The sequence below is a fragment of the Gobius niger genome, assembly GCF_951799975.1.
Source record: "Gobius niger genome assembly, chromosome: 20".
Lineage (NCBI taxonomy): Eukaryota > Metazoa > Chordata > Actinopteri > Gobiiformes > Gobiidae > Gobius > Gobius niger.
Window position 1 is genome coordinate 1,832,676 of NC_136871.1, and position 15,392 is coordinate 1,848,067.

The 15,392-nt window shown below is 43.1% G+C and overlaps 1 protein-coding gene across 1 annotated transcript in view; it reads left to right on the plus strand.

Annotated features, from left to right (window-relative positions):
- Positions 1–119: 119 nt before the first annotated feature.
- The window catches only part of mcm2 (minichromosome maintenance complex component 2), a 36,977-nt gene continuing 21,704 nt past the window's right edge, over positions 120–15,392 (plus strand). Inside the window, exons 1-4 of the mRNA XM_079579245.1 lie at positions 120–187; positions 10,807–11,000; positions 11,840–12,012; positions 14,412–14,542. Of these exons, the coding sequence (XP_079435371.1) occupies positions 182–187; positions 10,807–11,000; positions 11,840–12,012; positions 14,412–14,542 (504 nt within the window). The 5' untranslated portion in view covers positions 120–181. The remainder of the gene's footprint in view (positions 188–10,806; positions 11,001–11,839; positions 12,013–14,411; positions 14,543–15,392) is intronic.

The window sequence follows — 15,392 nt, forward strand, 5'->3', positions numbered from 1 at the left end:
CTCGAACTCCTCTCAACCAATACGCGTCCCCTACGTCAGCATCTGTTCTGAATATTCATTACTTTTCGCGGGCTTTCGGACCCACGTGATCGTTTCGCGGGAAAAAGCGTCCCCGGTCAGGAAGAGGAGCACGGAGAAGCCGCACACTTCTTCACCACGGGAGCAGAGACACATCCACACAATGGCGGTGAGTCCGAGTTATTACCGAAATACGACATAAATGTGTAGCTGAGACGCTGTTCCCTTTACAAATGAAGAAACTATCCAGAATATACACTTGCTTTTCTGGTCAATCGATGTTGTTTTTGTTGGTTTGGGGTTTGCTTTGTGTCGTAGCTTCTGCCATGTGGTTATTGTTCCTTCAGAAGAGCATAACTATTCCTGTAAATGTTAAATAAAGTCGCTGAAGTCCTGTTTATAGACGCTAGATGAAGTTTGCAGCTGTTCTCGTATCATGTAGCGCGTGGAGACAAAGCACAACAACCTAGAATGTGGTTTATGTGACGTAAGAATGTGCAGTGGCATTTGAGACTCACGTAAACTACTCCAGGGCCGGACTGGGACTGAAAAACAGCCCTGGACTCTGGTCAGTCTGGCCCAAATTAGCGTAAACGTGACACTTCCACAAATACACATGTTAACCTCTTACCCCCCGCCTTAACCGAGAGCATTTTCTCCAGTTCGGCTTTGCCCAAATCTAAAGGCTTCTTGACTGGAGAGCAACACTGCAACGCCTCATCTGAAGCTAAAATCTAGAAAAGTGATGGGAACTTTTTGTCATTTTGTCGCTGCATTTTGTCATGTTTTTGTGGCTTTTTGGCGTTTTTTTTTGGGTCACTTTTTCGTTGTGTTTTCGTCTCTTGTTTTTCGGGGGGGGGTTTTCATTGCTTTGTCACGTTTTCGTCACATTTTGTTGCTTTTCCAGCACTTTTTTCGTTTTTGTATGCGTGGAAAATAGGTGTTGTAGGTTCTAAAATTATATGAAGCCAGCATGACTCGCTGCGCCCTTAGCATGTCGTAAAGTAATCCAAACACCGTCAATAATAAAATCCATGGAGTCAAGAAGTGCAGTTAAAAACTCTTTAGTGAGAAAAAACATACATTACATGACAGACTGACAGGGGATTACAAAAAAGGGGTAGCAGTGGTCTAAAAACTGTTTGGCTCCATTCTGTGCCATCCCCACCAATGCGACACTGTGCGGCGTCATGATATAGCGACACCTATAGCCTAACCAAACAAAATATGACAAAAACCAATTACCAAATACCAAAATGAAGAAAAGTAAATAAACCAAAATAACCATAAAGTTACCAAACAAAAATAATTATGTCTTAAACTGATTGAAACTATTTACAGAACAAAACATAATTTAGGCTCCTACATTACCGGCCCCTAATTGTTAGCAAGTTTACGTAACAATTACCAACAGATTAATTCATTAAAGGGAGCCTCAAACATAGATGGTTCAAGGAGTCTAATCAGGTTATAGAACTCATGTCTCTTCAGCTTCTTGTAGTAGACACAGCTTTGTCACTGGCCGCAACAGCTCAGAGGTTTTTGTCCTGACTTTGACTTGACGGACGAGACCTTTTCTGTCGGGAAAAGTCTCTACCACTCTTCCAAGTGGCCATGAGTTTCTGGGTGAGCTCTCATCCACGATCATCACTATATCTCCCACGTGAAGATTTCTTCCAGTTGTGGACCACCTCTGGCGTTCCTGTAGCTGTGTGAGGTATTCTTTACACCAGCGCTTCCAGAAGATATCTGCCAGGTACTGGACTTGTTTCCATCTTCTCCTGGCATATTGATCCTCCTTATTGAAAACACCAGGGGGCAACAATGGTTTAGTTTTGAGCAAAAGCAAGTGATTAGGCGTTAGGGCCTCCAAATCATGCAAATCTGAAGAAGCTCTTGTAATAGGTCTGCTGTTAATGACCGCTTCTGCTTCACATAACAGCGTATGTAGGCCTTCTTCTTCCAAAACTTGCTCTTTCAATGTCACATTCAGTATCTTTCTTACAGAGCGTATCAATCGTTCCCAGCAGCCACCATGATGCGAGCCTGCTGGTGGGTTGAAATGCCATGCAACTCCCCTTTGTTGCAGATTTTTTGCAATTTGGCTGCTGTTCCATTGCTGAATAGCTTGTTTCAACTCCGCATCCGCTGCTTTCAGGTTGGTGCCATTGTCAGAGTACATCTCCTTCACTTGTCCTCGTCTTGCAGCAAACCTCCTTATTGCATTAAGACATGCATCCGTGTCCAACGAAGATGCAACTTCCAGGTGGACAGCTCTCACAGCAAGACATGTGAAGATGACTCCATATCTTTTTACTTGGGCTCTTCCTCTTCGCACCAGGAAAGGACCAAAGTAATCCATCCCAACTCTGGTAAAAGGCGGATCGTCAGGTAGCAGCCTACATTCAGGTAAGTCAGCCATTAATTGTTTCCCAGTAGAGCCATGGAGCCTTCTGCAGACAATGCATTTTGAGAGCAACTTCCGGATAGCTCCACCGGCCCCAGAAATCCAAAACTTCTCTCTTAATTTAGCCAACATGTGATTTCTGCCTGCATGAGCTGTAACTTCATGAACGTTTCTCAGCACAAGAGAGGCAACATGTGACTGCTTCGGTAGAATAACTGGCTGCTTGAGTTCAGCTGGCATGGCTGATCGACTCAATCTTCCACCTACTCTCATCACTCCGTCTTTAAACACCGGACTTAATTTGTGTAGTGGGCTACTTCTCTTGACTCTGTTGTGTTCCTTTAACGTCATTATGTCCTCTTGAAAGTACTGCATTTGGAAATATTTCACAATTTCTGTTTCAGCTTCATCCAAATCAGCATAAGTCAAATCAACTCCTTTGAATTTTGATTTCACATCCATCATTTTGTGATCATTATTTATTTCCTTTCTTTTCATCCTCAGCTCCATCAACAGCGTTTTCAGCTTGAGAAACCAAGCAACAGCTCGCTTCAACTTGATCCAGGAAGAAAAATGAAGCATTAACTTGCCTGTCGCATTGCTGAGTTGTACCTGAACCGCGTGTATTTGAGCCACTCTCTTCACCTCCAGGTCTTCACAAACCAAAACTGTGGGATCTGGATTGGTGGGCCACAGATCAGGTGACTGGAGAATAAAGTTCGGTCCAGACAGCCAATTTTTCCTCTGCAGGAAGGCCTCTGCCGTGAGCCCTCTGGAGGCACAATCTGCAGGGTTAGAGATGGAATTCACATACCTCCACTGACACGGTTGTGAGTGCTGCAGAATGGCTGTAACACGGTTCGCCACAAAGGTTTTGAATCTTGAAGTTTCACTGTTCAAGTACTTAATGACTGCTGTACTGTCAGACCAAAATACTGAGTCTTTTAGCTCCAACTCCAGCTCCTTTCTCAACAGCGTGTCCATCTTCACTGCCACTGCAGCAGCTGTGAGCTCCAACCTTGGGATAGTGGGCGTTTTCACAGGTGCGACTCTGGCTCTGGCCATCAGCAGAGTGGACTGTGCATCACCAGTGTCATTGTGCAGCACCAGGTAGCTTGTCGTGCCATAAGCATCTTCACTCGCATCAGCAAAATGGTGAAGCTGTGCAGAGACTGGTTTACCAAAGTGCTTAGTTTTGATGCATCTGGCAACTCCAAATCCTTCCAGCAACTTGAGGCCAGAAAGCCACTTTTTCCAACTTTTGATGATGTCATCTGGTAGCTCTTCATCCCAGGAATATTTCAGACGACATAACTCCTGAAGAAGTCTCTTCGCTGGTAAAATGACAGGAGCGAGCAAACCCAGTGGATCAAAAATGGAACTAACCAGGGAAAGCAATCCTCTTCTGGTGTGCGGACGCTCTTTGAGATTGATTTTGAACTTGAACTGATCCATTTCAGCACACCACTGTATTCCCAGAGCTCTCTCCACTGGTAAGTAATCTTTGTCCAAATCCAAATCTTGAAATCCAGTAGCTCGTTCATTTACTGGTATGGTATTGAGCAGTGTTCGGCTGTTACTGGACCACTTTGTCAGCTTGAAGCCTCCTTTTGCCAGCATTTCCGTCAGAGCAGCAGCAAGTAAAACAGCGCTGTCTTCATCCTTGACGGACTTAATACAGTCATCCACATAAAAGTTCTTGAAGACTGTTTTTGTTGCTTCTTGGCCGAACTCAGCTCCAAAATCAGTTGCACATTTTTGCATTGCGAAAGTAGCTACACTTGGTGATGACGTAGCCCCAAAAATGTGTACCAACATCTTGTGATCCACCAGCTCTTTACTGTAATCGCCATGAGGCCACCAGAGAAATCTGAGGAGGTCTGTATCACCATCACTCACTCGTACTTGATAAAACATGGCCTCCACATCAGCCATCATGGCAACAATCTCCTGACGAAATCTCAAAAGCACTCCAACTAATGAGCTTGTCAGATCTGGTCCTTGCAGTAGTTCTTGATTCAGAGATGTTCCTTGAAAACTGGCTCCAGAATCAAAGACAAAGCGCAGCTTTTGTTTAACAGGATGTCTGACTCCGTGATGAGGTAAATACCATTTTCGACCAGCAGATGTTGCATTTTCAGCGTTTGTTATCTCCACTGCATAGCCTTTCTCCAAAATGTTGTCCATAAATGCCACATATTCCTTGTAGTAGCTGTCATCTTTGGAAAATCTTCTCTTTAGATTCAGTGCACGTTGCTCTGCCACTGATCGATTTTTTGGCATTTGCAGAAATTCATTTTTGATTGGGAGACAAACACTGTAATGTCCATGTTTCAGCTCTGCAGATCGAGACACCATGGAAATAAACTGATGATCATCCTTTGACATCTCAAGCTCCTCAGTTTGTCCAGCATCAGGAAAGTCTTGTTTAAACTGAAGCTGCCACAACTCATCCAACCTGGCAACTGAAATCCTGTTTACAGTCACTTTAGTCCATGCATCATCCTGTTTGGTCTCTCCTCCACCTCGCAGCGGCCCGTTTATTGTCCAGCCTAGTATTGTCCTCACAGCGTATGGTCCGTTATCCACACTTTTTACCACTTGAAGTGGTTCCATAGCTTTGGGTACATTTGCTCCGATGAGCAATCCAATGTTGGCTTGGATAACAGGGATTTTCACTTCTTTCAGGTGGGACCAATTATTCACATCTTCTTGCCGAGGGATGTTCTCTTTGCTTACTGGAATCGACTTTTGTGAGTAAACTTCAGACAACTGGATGAAGTGCTCACTATCCAAACTGCTGATTTCCAGTCCGTTCACAATACAAGTGTTCACAACAGATTCTCTTCCCATTGTCCTGAGCAAAATACTTGTGTTATGTCCATTCATATTCAGTTCATTTATCAGTGACTCTGTGGCAAAAGTAGCTGTGCTTCCTGGATCCAGAAATGCATAGGTATTTACTACTTTAGTCCCTTTTACAGCTTTCACACACACCGGCACAATAGAGAGAGTGCAGTCTTCTTTACCGGCCCCTGTGTGACGATGAGTCTCCATAGTCTGTACCAGAGCACTTGACACTGTTTGCTGCTCATGGTTTTCATTTGTAGATTGTGATTCTTTTGGTTTAAAATTCATGTGCAGCAAAGTTGGGTGTGGTCCTGAACACTCTTGACAAGTTGCCTTTTCTTTACAACTATTGCCCATATGTCCGTGTTTCAAACAAGCAAAACATAAACCTCTGCGTCTCAAAAAGTCAATTTTTTCTTTGTGCGACTTGGCTTTGAGCTTCCTACAGACAACAAGACTGTGATGCTCTCCTTTACAGTAAGCACAAGGTTTAGCATTTGCATCCACAGGTATGTATGACACTTTCTGATTTTGTGATGTATCATCTTTGTTTTCCACCAAGGAAGAAACAACTGCTGTGCTGAAGACTTTCTTGGACTTTGGTGGATCTTGGACCCTTGATTTTGATCTTTGGTGGAAGGGTACAAAGTCACTATTTGTTTCTTTTATGCTTCCATAAAGTGGATGTACCATGTATTTGGCTTGTTTTGTAATAAAATCGACAAAATCCTTAAATTTGACTCTCCGTTTTGTTCTTTCTTGTAAGTCACATGCACATTTCCTCCAAGTTTCTTTAAGTTTGTAAGGAACTTTGCTTACCAGCAACTTGATGTTTGTAGTGTTGTCCAAATCTTCCAGGTAAGTGATATCTGACATGGCATTGGAGCATCCAGTGAGAAACAGCGCAAAAGAGTGTAGTGCAGCGCCATCTTCTGACCTAATTGTTGGCCAGTCCATTATTTCTTTCATATAGGCATCTGCAATTTTAAAATCGTCTCCAAAAAACTCTTTTAGCAAAGTCTTTGCCTTAGTATATCCAGCTGTCGGCTCCATATGAATACAGCTTTTTACCAGTTCATGTGGTTGACCACTGGTGTATTGCAAAAGAAACTGCAATCGGTCGCATGCATCACTTGTGCGGCCCTCAATGCTGTGTTCAATAGATCTGATGAAGGTCTGAAATTGAAGTGGGTCACCGCTAAACGTTGAAATTTTTATTTCAGGAAGTAGAGTAGCCTTGTGATTTTTCACCAAATAGTCAGTAACACTGGCCTGTTGATTTATGGCTTTGCACAAGCTGTCAAAGGCTGGCCCGTCAGCTGGTTCCAGGTTAAGGGCTGTTGAGGCTCTTGGTGGCATGACTGTTGGCAGTGGTGTCTTGTTTCTAGAATTGGGTGCTGATGAAACATTAGGTGCTGGCCAAACATGCCGAGATGAAAATTGGGATACAGGTGGTAGTAGTTCTCTGTGCATGTTGTTCATTTTTGATCCAGCAGATGGCAGCGGCTGTTGCCTTTCCAATGGTTGCGCCTCTGAATAATCAATGTCCAATACATCTCCATCAGCATCGTTGTTCACACCACCATCACCATCCTCATTATCACCGCCATCACTGCTAAAGTCAGAACGAGCTTGGACGCACTGTGAGCTGTATTTTTGCAACACCTCCATTTTAGCCTCCGACTCAGCCAGTGCGGTTTGAATGTCATGCATTTCCTTCTTTGCTTTCATTTCCGCCTCAAGTCGTTTTTGATGCGTCTCAAACTCCACGGCTCTCAGCTTTTCTTGTGCCATTATTTCAGCTTGTTCTTTTTCGATAGCCAGCTTTTCCTGTAGCGCAGCAGCTTTAACTTGTAAAGACGCGCGTTCCAGCTCTGCCTTTATCCTGATCGATGACGTTGAACTACGGCTTCCATGAGATGAGCCCGAACGCCGACTTTGCGCTCCGCTCCTTGTTGACTTATTGTCCACTTGGTCAGCGCGTAAAGATCTGACCTCGACCATGGGCGCTGGTGCAGGTGCCTCTGCGCCAAGCACAACCACCGCCGCTTGCTCAGTTTGTGCCGCAGGTTTCAAAACATTCTTCATCCAGTTCTCACATTTCCAAAAATAGTCATTTATGTGCTTGTTTTTAGGTTCAAACCACGTATTTTGATCCTCCACATAATCCTCTTCGGACATATAGTTCATAAGCCCCGCATTTATTTCACAGAACTCTTGATGCAAACTGTGATAATCCACACGTACTTTGTTTTTGACAACATCTGCATTTTCATCCGTTTTCATTAATTCATCAAGGTGATTAATCATTCTTGATATTTGAGACAACTTTTGTTTGCGTGCATTTAGGTACCTTGTTTTGTAGTCCTCCATAGCCCGCTCGGTCAACTTTATAGTCCGTTTTTCTCCAATTTGCTCCAGATCTTCCGACATTTTGATAGTTCTTTTTCCACAATAATAATCCACAAATTAGGAAGGAACGAATAATCCACAGAAATGTCCAGAATATCCACGAAAACGGCTTTTATCCAAGGTTTTCACTCGTGCGTAATAGCCGCACCACGGCGTGGTCCAGGTTAGCAGCAGCAAACAAAGAGAGGCTAGTCCTTCGGCGTTTTCGTCTTCAATCCCCGTTTTGGCACAAAAGTTCATGATCCACTTGTACTCATCTGATTGTCGGGTATTTCCACTGTCCAGTAGTCCATTTGGAGCGAGTTTTTAGACTAAATGTAGGTTCTAAAATTATATGAAGCCAGCATGACTCGCTGCGCCCTTAGCATGTCGTAAAGTAATCCAAACACCGTCAATAATAAAATCCATGGAGTCAAGAAGTGCAGTTAAAAACTCTTTAGTGAGAAAAAACATACATTACATGACAGACTGACAGGGGATTACAAAAAAGGGGTAGCAGTGGTCTAAAAACTGTTTGGCTCCATTCTGTGCCATCCCCACCAATGCGACACTGTGCGGCGTCATGATATAGCGACACCTATAGCCTAACCAAACAAAATATGACAAAAACCAATTACCAAATACCAAAATGAAGAAAAGTAAATAAACCAAAATAACCATAAAGTTACCAAACAAAAATAATTATGTCTTAAACTGATTGAAACTATTTACAGAACAAAACATAATTTAGGCTCCTACAGGTGTAAAAATAGTGACATAACTGAGACGAAAATGTGAGAAAAGTTTGACAAAAAAGGGACGAAAAATTGATGGAAAAAGTGGCAAAAATGTCACAAAAATGAAAAAATAAAATTCAAAAATGTCACAAAAATTTGATAAAAAGTTGACCAAAAAATGAGTTACAAAAATTAGTTGAATACCCAACAAAAAAATCTGACGTGAGGAAAAAGATCCTCTCGGTTCAGGCGGGAGTTAAGGGGTAACTTTTTCGTTGTGTTTTCGTCTCTTGTTTTTCGGGGTTTTTTTTATTGCTTTGTCACGTTTTCGTCACATTTTGTTGTGTTTTTGTCACTTTTTTGTTGCTTTTCCAGCACTTTTTTGTTTTTGGATGCGTGGAAAATAGGTGTGAAAATAGTGACATAACTGAGACGAAAATGTGAGAAAAGTTTGACAAAAAAGTGACGAAAAAATTGATGGAAAAAGTGGCAAAAATGACACAAAAATCAAAATAAAAAATGTCACAAAAATTACCAAAAAAAATTACAAAAATGTCACTCAAATTTGATAAAAAGTTGACCAAAAAATGAGTTACAAAAATGAGTTGAATACCCAACAAAAAAAATCTGACGTGAGGAAAAAGATCCTCTCGGTTCAGGCGGGAGTTAAGGGGTAACTTTTTCGTTGTGTTTTCGTCTCTTGTTTTTCGGTTTTCTTTTCATTGCTTTGTCACGTTTTCGTCACATTTTGTTGTGTTTTTGTCACTTTTTTGGTGCTTTTCCAGCACTTTTTTCGTTTTTGAATGCGTGGAAAATAGGTGTGAAAATAGTGAAATAACTGAGACGAAAACAATGATGAAAATGTGAGAAAAGTTTGACAAATAAGTGACGAAAAATTGATGGAAAAATTGGCAAAAATGTCACACAAAAAAAAATGAGTTGAATGCCCAACAAAAAAATGATGAAAAAAATCTGACGTGAGGAAAAAGATCCTCTCGGTTCAGGCGGGAGTTAAGAGGTTAAGCTTTTAGATTTGGGTAAAGCTCGGTTACACCCGGGGGTAAGGTAAAGTGAGGGGCCATTCTGTGCTCTTCCAGAATGGACATATGGCCAGTCCGCCCCTGACTCCAAGTAAAGTTCTGGCTTTTCTGCTATAAAACAGACTTTAACCTCTTAACCCCCACCGGAACCGAGTGCATTTCCTCCCGTTTGGCTTTAACCGAATCTAAAAGCGACAACAATGAGCCGAGAACTAGGATGAAACGTGACAAAAAAGCGAGGAATATGCGACTTCAAAGCCATAATAGAGTAACAAAAATGTGAGACAAAGAGTAACAACAATGTGATGGAAAAGTGAGATGAGAGTCAGATGTGATGAACAAGGGACAAACGCCACAAAAGAGCAGTGTCAAAGTAGGTGACTAAATATTTTCCATCGTCACATGCAAGAACCTTTACAACTACCTGGGGCTGAAGGATATGGACAAAACTTCATATCTCGACATTCATGCCAGATTTCTCGCTATCAATATGACACGATTTAACTATGGGTTAGGTGAACAAGAGAGTGCAGTTTTATTAATGAAAAGCTATTGTTTTATCGTACTTTTTCGATATTAATATAGTCATTAATTAATAGTCATTTTTTCTTAAAGTTTTTGTCAATTTCTTGTGACATTTTTGCCACTTTTTCATCATTTTTTGGTGCATTTTTGTCACATTGTCAATTTCTTGTGACATTTTTGCCACTTCGTTTTTTCGTCACATTTTTGTCATTTTTTTGTACATTTTTGTGACATTTTTGCCACTTTTTCATCATTTTTTGGTACATTTCTTCTACATTTTCGTCACATTTTTGTCTTTTTTTTCTCATCGTTTTTTCGTCCGTTTTTTGTCAATGTTTTCTCACTTTTTTTTCACATTTCCATAAGTTTTTTCGCCTCAGTTTTGTCGCTATTTTCTCACCCTTTTTCCAGAAGCCTTTGGATTGGGGGTAAAGCCAAACTGGAGAAAATGTGCTCGGTTCAGGTGGGAGTTAAGGGGTTAAACTGTGAGCTGCCAAACGTCCTCAAAAATGGCCCATTAAAATACTATTAATCTTTCTGTTCTGAGAATCCAGTGATTATTGAAGTACTTGTTGCTGGGTTTTACTCGTAACTCGATAGGGCTGTGCAATTAATCGAAATTCGATTACGATTTTGAGTACAACACTAAACTATTACAAAATTAGCATAATCGCAAAAAATCGATTATTTTTTTTCTTTTCTAATTTTTGGATTTTTGTCTTTTCTGCTGGATTTTTGTCTTTTTGGCAAAAATAATCGTGATTATTATTTTTTCAATAATCGAGCAGCCCTATAACTCGATGCTTCCAGACTAAAGCCCGTTCCCCGTCACTTTCAGGATTCCTCCGAGTCTTTCCACATGGCCACCAGCCCCACCAGGGCGTCCCGCAGAGGAGACCTGACCTCCAGCCCGGGCCGAGACCTGCCCCCGTTTGAGGACGAGTCCGAGGGCCTGTTTGCAGACGCGCCGCTGCCCGGAGAGGAGGAAGAGGACGGAGACGGGGAGGAGCTGATCGGAGACGGGATGGAGAGGTACGTCTGCAGTGTTGTTTGATGTTAAGGTGTTTGAGTGTTTGATTTTTAAGCCCGATTTTGGACGCACGGGAGAAACGTGGGTGATTTTACCGACACAAATGTGAATGACAGAGTGATATAAAGACAGGAAAACACCGCCGCGCCTCCTTTTTTTCACTTCTCTGTTAAACCAGCGGCACAAACGACTCATTTCATGGCCACAGCCCCACACACGAAACAGCACAACTTTATATCAGCAAAAGTTCACCATAACCACCTTTTCCAGCCACATTTCAACCACGAGCAGAGTTTAGCGGCTCTTACTGAGTTTGGAGACGAACTGTTTAGCTTCACCTCGCGGCTAACGGTGGCTAGCCTCCCCGCTGTCTCCTCCATCCTGAGGTCGACGCCCGTCTCCTTTTCTTATTAAATCCACTGAAACACGTCCCGCTTCTTCCTGTCGCCGACTTTTATCTCCATGTGACAGAACTATAGCCCAGTTGAAGCTTGGTAGTAGCAGTAAGCTAGCGCTGCGGTGTTGTGACATTGTTGACACCGTTGACCAATCGGGACACACACGTTATCCCGCGCTCACAAACACAGGCCTGTCTTTGCTGATCTGGGGTCAGTTTTGAAGCCGTAGAGACGACAGACGCGCTGTGTTATAAAACATCAGCTGTTTGTCAGAATCGTGAGTCGCTCTGACGATTCTCAGTCGTTCAGTGTGAACCCCCAGACGTTCTATAATCGACCTGAATCCAGTCGTGTAGTGTGAGCTGACCTTAACACTCATACTATTCACTTATAGGATAGTCTGCAAATCCACTTCTCCTCACTGTTGTGCTTCCCTTTGTCAGGGACTACCGCGCCATCCCGGCCCTGGACCAGTACGAGGCGGAGGGGCTGGACCTGGAGGACGAGGAGCTGTCGGAGATGTCCCCTGGAGCTCGCGCTGCAGCTGAGGAGGCCATGAGGAGGCGGGACCGCGAGCAGGGGCTGAGCGGGAGGCTGCGCCGGGGGCTGCTCTACGGTGAGACGGGGCTCCATGTACAAACAACCAGGGTTCTTCTGTGGAAACAACTTGTGAATCCAAATGTAGCTGGTAACTTTAAATGTATGGATCGCATTTGAATGGTTGCAATTGGCAAATTTTAGAAACTGCAGTTAATATGGCAGCGCAATAATTTTCAATTTTCAAACAACAGTTCTCCTTGGAGTTTTGTGTTGAGAAGTAAAGGCCTCTTCATGCTCCACAAGACGCGAGAACTTTGTTCTTGTTCTTGAGGCAAAAAGAACGAGAGCAAAGTTGGTCTGAGCTCTGACATTTCATACTCCACAAGACGTGTTGCTGCCGAACTGCCACACCCCCTTTTTTCCGCAGCCAAAACAATCTAGGAATTACAGAAATAAAACGAGCTATTTGAGTTCAAACTATTATAAAACGTATCAGTCACGGTAATTGCAAACATTTTGAAGATTGACTTCATGTTTAGCCACATCTCCCGCTGGTTTATTATGTTAGAAAACGTTAACGTTAAAAGTTTACCTCCGTGTCACTCGGTAAAACCATGATGTTTGAGTCTGTGTAGCTCAGTACAGGTTTTGTCCAAGAACCTTCACTGAACATGTTGGTGACGTTTCCCGGTGTTTGATGAAAGGGTCTATGATGTACAAGCCTGGTTTTCCTCCGTCCACGAGCCTGAACCTCTCTTTTCTTCATCACTCGCCTCTTTCACGCAGCAGCTCCAGGATCTTCTGTTTCCTCTTCGTCCTCGTGTTTCTCTCCAGGACTTTTTTGCCGTTTGCGTGTTCGTGTAATCCTTCAGCAAAGTCTTTTACTGCCGCGAGCGGTGCCTCAAAACTATCCATGTTGTCTCCGTTTTCCGCACCGGTGTTAGGACGTAAACATTGGATTCTCGCTTCCTGCTTCCGCCAAAATAACCCCGCCCACTAAAAATCCAGCCAATCACAGCCAGAGTTCTCGCGTCTTGTGGAGTATGAACAGGCCTTAACTCTCTAGTGTAGCTAAAAGTGCTATCAGTCACCTCGAGTCTCTCTTGCTCTCTAAAACTGAAAAATCATGTTAAAATATATGGGAGAAATCCTGGACTCAGACCAGAACTTAAAGCAACAACATCAGCAGCTTTTTACCATCTGAAAAACATCACCAACTGCAGACACATAGAGTAGAAACCAGAGTTGGAGAGACTTATCCATGTGTTTGACTCCAGCAGGTTAGACGACTGTAACAGCTGCTCAGAAAATCCAGAACCAGGAAATACGACCACATTAGTCCAGTGCTCCGGTCTCTGCACTGGCTTCAGTCGCTCAGAGAATCGACTTAAAAACAGCTCTGCTTGTTACAAGTCTTTTCATGGTTTAGCCAAAGTCCATCTCTGACATGTTACAGCCGTATGAACCATCTCGGGCCCTGAGAACTTCAGGGAGGGGCCTCCTGGTGCAGCGGTGGGGAACATGCGGCTCTTTGCATGACTGGATAATACAATTCTGCTCTTTACAAGAGTCTTGGCACATATTTCCCATAAACTGTAAAAGTCTTTACGAATCTTGACCAGAAATCCAACCATCGTCCTACAGACCCTGTTTCCATCTCTACATGAATGAGAGTCTGGATCTCCCTCGTTTTCGAGGCGGCGTGAAAGATGCCTGTGCAGCTTCACTCACAGCAGGATGTAGTTAAACAACAGTCAGATCGTGTCTCTGGGATCAGCTACTCTTTATTTGATGTAATTTGGCCTCATATTCACAGAAAAAGATCTAAATTAGGAAATGGAAAAAAGCGGAGCTCTAATGTAGCACATGATGCGAAGCGCGACATCGTAACACGGAAATACACAAAGTCATGACTTTTCTTTCACAGTGACTGAAACTGTAACAAATACAACTTAAAACAGACTCTGTCGTCCAGAGGCTCCTGATTAAACTTTATGAACTTTGTGCAGCCGAGAGTGCGTTCTCCAGTCAGGATGAAGCTGCACTGAGCGCACAGGCCAGGGGCAAATCAGAGGAGGGGGATCAGTGGGCAGGGCCCCCCATACAAACACACCCCAGCATAAAAAAAATATATATATATCTAATTCTGTCCCAGTCAGAACAGAACAAAATGTCAGTTTATTTAATATATATTTATTTCAATCTTGGTGAGGAGTAAAACCAATACATCTAATACAATTATTGAAAGAAAAAAAAGGCCAGGCATAAAGTTATAGTTTATTGTGATTAAATATAACGGTCACATTATATTTAATCACAATAAACCACCGCCCCTGGATCTCGCTAATGGTCGGTGCCTTTGTGGCTCTTCACAGGATCAAGGTTGAACATTTCGGCTCTTGGTCTCTGACTAGTCGGCCACCCCTGCTCTACATGAAAGAATAATTCGAGGGACAATTCTCTCTTGTTTTCCAGACAGTGAAGACGAGGACGACGAGCGGCCGGCGGCTCGGAGACGCCGATTGGCCGAGAGGGCGGCGGAGGGCGTGACCGAGGGAGAGGACGAGGAAATGATCGAGAGCATCGAGAACCTGGAGGACATGAAGGTTAGTCCGTGAACTTAACCAGGGCTGGACGGGCAGAAAAAACCCGGGTCATATTCAATGCAATAGTCGAGGTGATGAGCAAAACAATGAGCCCTTTGCTTGAACTAAACCAGGATAAGCTACGAATCGAGGACAAAAGCTGCATTTTGTTTCTGCCGAACTGAGTTAAAGTTTATATGAGTGATGTATATCAGCGTGACACCTGCTGCTCCACCGTCTCCACGCGCACAACTTCATGTTGGGATTTTCGCTGTTGCTACATTTTTCTCACGTCAGTCTTTTATTAGAAATAGCCGTGTTTTGGAATCCACTAAAGCACTTGTGTAGCTCTGTCTAAATGTAGATTGTTGATGATAATAAGCCACGTTCATTATGTATATATATTTTTAATGGCCGGTAATTCTTGCGAATGGCCGACAAAAAAAAAGTCTAGCGGAACCTCTGGTCTGAGGTTCTGTGGGTCCTGGAGGGAGTTACAATCAGTGTCGTTAACGACGATAACGATATCTTTTCGTTGACGCCCCTTTTTTTAATGACGATAACGTAACGATGAAATGAGCTCTTTGGGGACGAGAACATGACGAGACGTTTACGAGTTTACGTCGATGAGACGAGACAAAAATGGGAAGGTTTTTGGTCAGATCGTTCAGAGTTTTTAGGAAATCTGATGATTCGAACGAGTCTAAGCTAATCTCAATGGAAATTAATACGGACAGGAAGTACTAGCGCCCACAGCTTCAGCTCAGAGGAACTAGCGTAGACACATTGTGCAACAAGCCGATTGCATCTAAGTAATGATAGAGATTCTAATGGCTTTTCCCGCTAATTGTGGGCTGGTGTTAAGGTTAAA